The sequence below is a fragment of the Conger conger genome, chromosome 9 (assembly GCF_963514075.1).
Source record: "Conger conger chromosome 9, fConCon1.1, whole genome shotgun sequence".
NCBI lineage: Eukaryota > Metazoa > Chordata > Actinopteri > Anguilliformes > Congridae > Conger > Conger conger.
The window spans coordinates 45,584,372-45,593,779 of NC_083768.1; the positions used below are offsets into that span (position 1 = coordinate 45,584,372).

General features: G+C 41.7%; 1 protein-coding gene across 1 annotated transcript; it reads left to right on the forward strand.

The window, feature by feature from the left end:
* The first annotated feature begins 1,165 nt into the window (after nt 1-1,165).
* LOC133137529 (endothelin-2-like) lies at nt 1,166-7,006 on the forward strand. The gene is made up of 5 exons (XM_061255855.1): nt 1,166-1,298; nt 1,885-2,035; nt 3,084-3,197; nt 4,515-4,613; nt 5,133-7,006. Exons 1-5 carry the CDS (start codon nt 1,235-1,237, stop codon nt 5,212-5,214), a joined length of 510 nt encoding a protein of 169 aa, XP_061111839.1. The 5' UTR covers nt 1,166-1,234; the 3' UTR covers nt 5,215-7,006.
* The last annotated feature ends 2,402 nt before the right edge of the window (nt 7,007-9,408 follow it).

The following is a 9,408-nucleotide window of genomic DNA, read 5'->3' on the forward strand; positions in this document are numbered from 1 at the left end:
CGTGACTGTCAACTGAGTCAATATCAGGACCAGTGGCTTATAAAGAAATAATTCTAAGTGCCCTGTAAAATAACATTTGCTATTATTAACTGCACACTGCATAATAACATCATAATATTATTACAGATTAGGATGGGCTGAATGTTGCATATTAATGAGGTCAGTATTGTAAATAATAGCCAACAATAAGAAAGTGTATTTTAGAGTACACTGGATGTGTACTGTGTTCATGTAGAATACATTGGCAGCTGTGATCCATGTAGCCGTTGCATAATTTTGCAGAGATTCAATCACAGTCTCTTCTAATATTGCCACTGAAGACTGAAGTTGGACTGCATTTGCATTTATTAACTGAAGTATTTGCCTTTTCAGCTCGCTGTGGCACCCTGCCTCTCAGACAGTGGCAGTCTGAGGAGGAGCAATTTCATGGGCTCACCGCTACTGATTTATGATGGGCACGGAAGTAGTTTCCTCCTCCTAACCCAGGCTAGAGTGTGATCGCTGGGTGTAAGGATACTGGCTGGGGCAGATTCCCGAGGAGGATTCTCCGGACGTTATCTCTGCGCGGGCAGGCGTGGGCACCCTCTGTGATGGGGCAGGATATTCCTGGCACTTGTGACATCACTGTCCTCTGGGCCCTGGGCCATGGGGCCACAGTGGATGCAAAACAGGGAATGGTCTGCAGTCTCTCTTTATCGTCGCTGATGACAATACACTCCCACCCACACTTTCCCCTCGATAAGTCTTGTAAAGAAACAGACCTTTTTAGAATCTTGGCTTTAGTTCCTGCCTCTGTCAGATGGCAGAATGAGACAATGCAAGTTATTTAGCTGACTTTTATCCAAAGCAACATATAGTTGATTTGACTAATCTGGGGCTTGAACCACCAAACTTCTGCACCCCAGTCAAGCACTAGGCTATAGACTGCCCCATTTAACGTCAAGTTATTGTCGCCCCTGTTATTTCATGTTTAAAAAGGAAGTTTTTTTTGGAAGGGCTGGCACAGGGGGGGTGACAGACGGGGATTTCTGGAATGCCTGAAGGAAACCATGTCTCCTGTTGAATAATAGAACATGTACAGGGATGGGGGCGTGACTTCTGCTGATGTCACAGAGAGAAGTGCTATAAGTAGCCGGCTGGCAGCTGAGCTCCAGGCAAACACCTGTCAGCTAAACTGATAGCAGGAGCTGTAATCTCTGTGCTTTTGGATATTACTGTACTGAAGGAGTTCATAATGGATCTGGCACTGCGCATACTCCTGGCTCTAAGTGTTACACTCTGTCTGCTTCTGCCCGAAGGTAAGTCTTACATCTCCAACTTACAGTGCAAACAACTGTAGCAGTTATTTTTTGTAGTTTTTTAATGTCAATGACACCAGGTTTCATTCATGTTTTTTAGGATGCATATTGAATATATTGTGCATATTTACAGACTCAAACTTTTCTTTTAAAACGGGGAGTGGAGGGAGAGCTAGACACATTAGAGCTGTCACTCCTCACCAGGCAGGGAGTTTTCTCTGTAAAAGGCACTTTATTTACAGTGCGAGGGATTAATCACCTCTCTGGCAGGTGAGATGAGACATAATCATGCCACAGGAATGCCATCCAAGATTCTTGACTCAGTCATTTCTCTCTCTCTCTCTCTCTCTCTCTCTCTCTCTCTCTCTCTCTCTCTCTCTCTCTCTCTCTCTCTCTCTCTCTCTCTCTCTCTCTCTCTCTCTCTCTCTCTCTCTCTCTCTCTCTCTCTCTCTCTCTCTCTCTCTCTCTCTCTCTCTCTCTCTCTCTCTCTCTCTCTCTCTCTCTCTCTCTCCCTCTGCCCCCCCCCCATTCTCTTTGGGGCAATCAGTTTGCGGTCTTAATTTTTCCCATCTCCCCCCCCCCCAAGGATCAGGGCTGCCTGCATCGGAGCGCTCCAACCCTGGCGCCCGTCCTGCCCCCCTGCGCACACGCACGAAACGCTGCTCCTGCAGCAACTGGATGGACCGGGAGTGCATCTACTTCTGCCACCTGGACATCATCTGGATCAACACACCAAGGTTAGCCTAGCCTACAGCATAGGACAGCTTTACATGGAGATTTGGGGCACAGGACTAGTGGCATCTTACTGTAAGTAGGTCAGAACTGAACCACAGCAGTATGTGTACTTCTGCTCTTAAACATTTGACAATTTGCTTTCAATTAGGGGAAAAAGGTTCTATTTCCCATAATGTTTCATATATTTTATTATACGTAACAAACATTTTTCATGCTACTAAGAGCGCATCATACTTATTTTCTATTCAGGTGGCATTCTTTACACTATATTACATTACATTACATTCTGTTAGAATTAAGACCAGGGATCTTAACCCTCATATTTTGTTTCGGTCTATTGACCCCATTCAGTTTGACATCGCTTAAGAACCAGTTAACCTTTTTAATCTTGAAACTGTATGACTTTCTGATTTGGTTTTTTAATCACAGATTTCTTTGTGGATAATTCTGGTGGCACTTTCCCATACAGGTGTCAGTGTTTCGCTTACCTAGGCTAGTAATTTGGGAAAATAAGAAGGTGACACACAGTCAAACATGTTTGTTTATTAAAACTGTTGGGGTCAATTTGACCCCAAACATAAAAGCAATCATAAAATCTTAATACAATGTAGGACATGAGGGTTCAACACACCAACACATTGACACAGCAACCGTTTTAGTGTTAAACCAGCTCTAGCATACATTCTATCCCGTGAAAACAATTTTACTGGGTACAAATCACACTCAGTGGTTTCTAGGAAACCAGTTTGTCCCTTATCTTTACTGCCCTTTAAAGTTTGTGTTGCTTTACTGCTGTGTACTCCATGAATTACATAGTATGTTGACTAATTTATTGGTTTACATATACATCACTGGCTGATTAGCTGAGTATTTACATTTTCCGTTTACATTTTAGTCATTTCTACGTTTCAAAATGACTTACAAGAGCATAAGTTCCTCAAAAAGTGATATTACACATTGTGCTGGTTACTATTAGCGATCTTGTGCTATGTTGAAACAGGCAAGTTTCCCCAGCCCCTAATTTTCTTCTCTCCCCCCTACTTCTGACAGTAAGGCCACGCCTTATGGGCTGGGAAGCCCCCTGACCCGCCGGCGCCGCTCCACGAACCGCTGTGTGTGTGCCAGCCCCTCCGACCGCACCTGCACCAGCTTCTGCCGTCGCAGGTGAGCCCTGATCTCAAGGCCATTTACCACGCTGCCACCCTCCCACAGTTAGCGCTACTGCTAACGGACAGAACGATTACTCACAGACTGTATGCGGGTTCAAACCGGTATCATTACTCACAGACAGTACTGTATGTGGATTCAAAGCCAGTATCAACCCTGCTGAAAAAACAACTCAAGCTTGGTTTTGAAACAGCTGGTAGCTGGTTGACCAGTTCGAACCAGCTCCCGGCTCAACATTGTTTAGCTGGACGACCAATTGAGACAAGCTCCCAGCTTGATGTGGTTTAGCTGGTTGACCAGTTCAGACAAGCGCCCAGCTTGACATGGTTGGACCTGCTCAAGCTATGTTTTGAAACAGCTGGTAGCTGGTTGACAGCTGCCAGCTCAGATAAGCTATCAGTTTTCAAGCTGGTCAAGCTGGTATAGCTGTATTATACAGCAGGGATAACAGACTGTATGTGGGCTTATAGCTAGTATCATTACTCACAGACTGTATGTGGGTTCATAGCCAGTATCATTACTCATATACATTATGTGAGGTCAAGGATAAATCTTCTTATTTTGTTTCTTGTTTTATCTTCTGGTGTGAACGGGATGTCTGTGGGATTCTAAACCAGGATTTTATTTTTAGAAACTGCAACACATCGATTGTTGTTGTCTTGAAGTACTGGGTGAATGTTTATCGAACAGCCCAAGGGCTTTTGGAGGTCGCAGCCTTGAATCTGCGCAGATAATCCTGGGCGGTGACTTAAAATTCTTCAAAATTCTCCTGTAGTGACGAGCTGCATCACTGTCAGTTATGTGTGTGAACCACCCAAGCTGGGAAACAGCTTGTTTATATACATGAGTCGTCATGGAAACACTACGGTCCCTGACTCCCTCAGTGACTGATTTCTCCAGAGTAATGGTAGAACCTCTGCGTAACAGACGCAGGCTTCAATGAGGGGGTCCACCAAAGTTGTCGTACCATTGAACGACGGCCAGTTCTGCTTACCTTTATGGCAGTGGTCCTCACTCCTGGTCCTGGAGAGCCACTGGCTGGCTGGCTTTTGTTATCACTCAGCATTTAATTGATCAATTAAAGTTAATTACACAGTTAATTCACTTCACCTGGGTTCTGGGGTCTGAATTGGTTGCTGATATTAAGGTGAAAACAAAGACCTGCAGGACCAGGATTGAGGACCACTGCTTTATAGTAATGAAGGAATTTACATGCGGGAGGACTACATGGTAGAGGATATGCATCATTGCAACAGAAGCCTCACGCACAGGCTACTGGGCTCACCGTGTGTGTGTTTGTCCTGTGTTTCGCAGCTCTCAGAAACCTGAGCTAGTGGAGGTGAACCCTTTTGCCCAGTCCCAGCACCACACAGACAGAACCATAACCAACGCCAAACTACTCACCTCTCTCAGGTAAGAGCAGGACGCACAACATCCACAAAGCAACATAGAAACCCCAGTGTACCATATTTAAGTCCTTTGAAAATACAAACTATACAGTGGGCTCATGAATTATTGGTACCCCTGACTGGCAATGCACAAAAAATATGTTAAAATATAAACAATATGATTACTGAAACAAATTGTATTTGTATTGTATTTGTATTTTTTGTGCATTGCCAGTCAGGGGTGCCAACAATTCTGGAGCCCACTGTGTTCTGAGTAGTGTTGAGATATAGAGCTTCAAAGCTTTTACATCCTACACATACAAACTGAAATACAAGGCCGTTCTTCATAGATCTAAATATTCTAAATGACAGACACTCAAAAAGTGTACACCCTCAAACATGTACAATATCAGTCCAATGAAAGTCAAAATTACTTTTGTGAAAAATGTCTCGATTCGTTAAGATACATGTGTATGTATGCCTATGCAGAATGAACCCTGGCATAGCCAAGTGGTGGTAAGAGAGGGCCTGCTGTTTTTCTCAGGGAGGTGGTCAGAGCCAACGTGCTGACCGTGAAGCGGGCCACATTCCCCAGGAGAAAACGATCCGGTGTCCCTGGCAGGTAACCAGCGCAGGGAGGAGGCGAAATAGCCAAAAGAGCGAGCGTCCAATCGGAAACATCCCGGACGAGGTCGCCGGGCAGAGATGGAGAGGAGTGCTTCCCTATTGGACAAGAGGGGGAATCCCCATCAAATGGGACAGGCTGCAGTCTAGAGAACAGACTGGCTTCTCTCTGACTGTATTTTTTATTGGAGGAATTGGGGTGTCATGAGGGTGTAATGAAGATAGGTCTCTGTGGTATAAGCGTACCCCCCTTCAGTACAGTTCTGGCAGTTCCCACAAATCTACACCTGGCACATAGAGTATGTGTCTAAAGCTGACAGGTGAAGACATTTCTCTCACAGATATTTTGAAGTTGAAGTTGAAGGGAAAGCACAAAAAAACAATAGAGGAGAAAATGCAGACAAACTGCATTACTGGGGATTTCAGGCTTTAAGGCTGTTGGCTTTTATCCACTGCACTGAAGAGTTGAAGCTGAATGTAATTGTTCTTCAGCTTTCTGCATGGCAAGCTTTGTAGCCTCAAATCAACAATACCTGCAAGTATGTTTTTGCAAAGTTTGTAGATTTTTTGTAGCTGTTCCATGTGCAAGCTGCTTTGACATGGAATTCACTGGTTCAGGGTAATGTGTGATACACAAAGAGCAATGGGATTATACTGTATTTGTGATCATTCTGATGCTCCGGCAGGTGCTTAAGAAACTATTGGGGGTTTTATTTCTCGGGTTAATTATTTAACTGTCACGCACTTTTTCCTGTTGTCGGAACCGGCCGAGTTTCGACGCAGGGTTTTCAGAACGCCTTCCTCTGAAGCAGAGAACTGACTGTGTGAGAGGATGAGCCTGAGAGGACAATGTCCTCAATACTTAATAATAATAATTTAGTATTTAGCTGACCAAAGAAACTTACAGTTAATTAGACTAAGCAGGGGGGCAATCCTCTGTTGAGCAATGCAGGGATAAGGGCCTTCCTTAAGGGCCCAACAGCTGTGTGGATCTTATCATGGTTACACAGGGCTTGAACCACCAACCTTCCGGGTACCAGTCATGTACCTTAGCCACTAGTCAGGCTTTGAAAAGCTTTGACAGCATTGAAACTCACTGAAAAGCAGGGGACAAAGAAAGGTCCTCTCAGGTCAGTGTTACACATGAAGGGTTACAGAAGTCCCACTGACACAGGAAGTCGAACTAAAATCTCAGAAGTCATCACATTTAATCTGTAATTGGAACTGATTCATGTGATGTTTGGGTAAGCGAGCAGCTGTAAACAAATAACAGATTAAAAGAAAATGTTAAATATAATTATATATTGTTATATTTTCAATATTATTTTTCTGTTCCGCCATGACATGTCAGTGGCGCAGCCATTTTTAAAACAGGTTTCTCTTTTTTTCACCAAAACATTTTTTTTTTTTGGTTTAATAATAATGGATGATCCTTTTTAAAGTCAGAAGCAAAATAAATTCCATGTTTATTTTACTCAGCCTGTCTGAACATGTAGATTAAGTTTGTCAGGACAAAAAATTATTTTAGTGTGGTTTAGTTTTGTTTCAGTTGTGTATTTAATATTGCTGTCACTGCACAGTGGAAGCAACACGGCAACTCAAAGTGATTTCCTTCTGACTTAGTTGTTTCAAAACTCCATCTCAGTGAAGTGCTCTTTTATTTATGTTTATTTTTATATTTATATATTATGTTTAACTTATGCTTTTATATTAGCTGTATATTTGCCAAAAGGCATATTTATGCCAATTGGTTTATGCAGTTTATCAATGAATCAATAAATTATTATAACTGTTTTGCGGGGTTTTCTTAATAAAATATTGAATGTATTGTTCACACACAAGATTACTCTACAACTCACATATTCTGCAGGATTAATGTAAAATTTTCTTTTCACCTTTTCTTTTCAATCATAGCTACTTACATTTCAGGCCAAAATATATTGGCATCAGATGACATTCCATTTCCTTAATCCTGAGGGTGAGGGTCCCACCCTGAGGAATTCTCAGAGGAGAACAAGTCTTCACAAGTGTATGTAAAATTAGGTGTGTGCATTCTATTAAATCGCAGAAGGAAGAACATGAACCGCAATTGGTACAGTGTGTACCCCTACTTACATATACTGTACCAAGCTTGTGACTTTTTACATGCACTTCTTTAGAATGTTTTTTATGAAGCAATGAGGTGCTAGCTTCTCACGGTATACGTTTCTCTTGGTATGCAATCTCTTTGTCCACCCGGCCATTTTGTGTGTGCATGTGTGTGTGGGGTGGGGTGGGGTGGGGTGGGGTGGGTTGGGGGGTGGATGCCGGTTCTGAGAACATAGGGTTTTTTGAGGAGTTGTTGTTTCCATTACTGTAAACTGCAAATTATTGTCAGATTGTATTGACATACTAAACATTTACTAATCAGGCTTGGAAGGGACATGACTGTGAAGGATCAGGTATGTCCAACTATGCACTTTTGCTGTGGATTAATTGGGGGGAAAAGTACAATGTCTCAGAAAAAGTAAGATCAGTACATAGCTGGGGTACTGTACATCACATTTCTGCCGACTATAGTGTTCCCTTCTTTGTGGAAATGGGTATGCATGTCCAGCTTCTCTTTAGGAAGACCAGGGAAGTGTTTCACTGCTGTTGTCAAGGAAATGGACAGGGAAGTGCAGGGATGAGGTCATTCAGAGACAGAAAGCATTCCTGTGTAGCAACTTCCTGTTAGTGCTATCCTGTTCAATATGGCTGCATCAAAACATCCACACAATCTTGCATGTTCAGAGCTCTCCAACTCGGCCATTTAGTGAAAAACAGGATGCTATTTCAACATTCCTGCCACATTCCTGCCAAAAAGGAGAGAAAGAGAGCAGGGAAACACTGGAAAAATGCCAGGCTGGGGACTCTTGGTACTGTAATGAGGGAACCAATATGCCTTTGATAGGAGCTGATAATTGGGTGATTAATGACCAGATTGTCTCAGCTTTGTTTTTGTTCTCTCCATAAATGTGTACTTTATTGTTCCCTAATGAATGGGTGTGAGTGTGTGTGTATACTGTATGTGCACAAGTATGTGTGTTATTGTGTGTAATGCATATGAGCATGTGTGTGTATGTTTCTGAATAGTTCTATGTGTGTATGTGTGTCCCTGTGTGCATTAAATTCTTTCTTATTTTTGCATATTGCTTATTTAACTGCCTGAGAGACACACTTTTGTCTCTCAGGTAACCTGCAAACCTTTTGAATTCATCTCCTGTTCCACAGGTTTGATAAGTATCCACTGTATACTGAAATAAACAAAACTTCAATGATGCACTAGACGCATTATGTACGTCAGTGGGAAAAAAAAAAACACCCATCCTTGTAATGTATTCTTACTGTGTATAATTCATACATAATTTATTCAGTTTGAGATTTCCTAAAGCAATTCCAGGTAAGTATATTTATCTTGTACATCAGTACCCCATGCAAAATTAACCCAATGGCAGTATTACCAGTTCTCTAACATCTAGCCCTATTTACAGCTCCCGAACAGGTCTCACAAATTAATGCTTAATATACATAACATATACTATAATATATATAACAAATGTATTTAACAATTACAAGGCATAACTTGCATTCAACATATTTTTATCCAGCAATGACTGATTGTAATTAAATGCGCTAAATACAGGGATTCATGAAAGCTAAGAGTACCTATCTTTAGGTTTTATTGATTGAATTTCTTGTGAAGATTTTGGGGATTTGTAATTTGTGCGGGATGGTCCATTTACATAGTGCACAACACTACATTATTGTTCCCTACATTTTTAGCTGTCTTTCCTGCTGTCTGGCTGCTACCTCAACTTAACAAACTAGCTAACTAGCTAATGTTAGCTTAGATGGAAAGGGATGTTGCTTTTTAAAAGCAAATATATACAGTGCTCAGCATAAATGAGTACACCCCCTTCGAAAAGTAACATTTTAAACAACATCTCAATGAACACAAAAACAATTTCCAAAATGTTGACAAGACTAAGTTTTATTTAACATCTGTTTAACTTATAACATGAAAGTAATGTTAATAATATAACTTAGAGAGCAAAATTTTCAGTTTTACGCAAATTAGGGTGATGCAAAAATGAATACACTCCACTGAAAGTCTCTGGAGCAAAGCTAAATTTTAGACTACAAATGTCTAATTTAACAATAATCAACCACAGGTG

Excerpts from the sequence above, each read along its gene's own strand:
- LOC133137529 (XM_061255855.1), top strand. The coding sequence starts at position 1,235 with ATGGATCTGGCACTGCGCATACTCCTGGCTCTAAGTGTTACACTCTGT. Across the intron at positions 1,299-1,884 it reads CTGTCTGCTTCTGCCCGAAG|GATCAGGGCTGCCTGCATCG; the intron begins GTAAGTCTTACA and ends CCCCCCCCCAAG. Across the intron at positions 3,198-4,514 it reads ACCAGCTTCTGCCGTCGCAG|CTCTCAGAAACCTGAGCTAG; the intron begins GTGAGCCCTGAT and ends TGTGTTTCGCAG.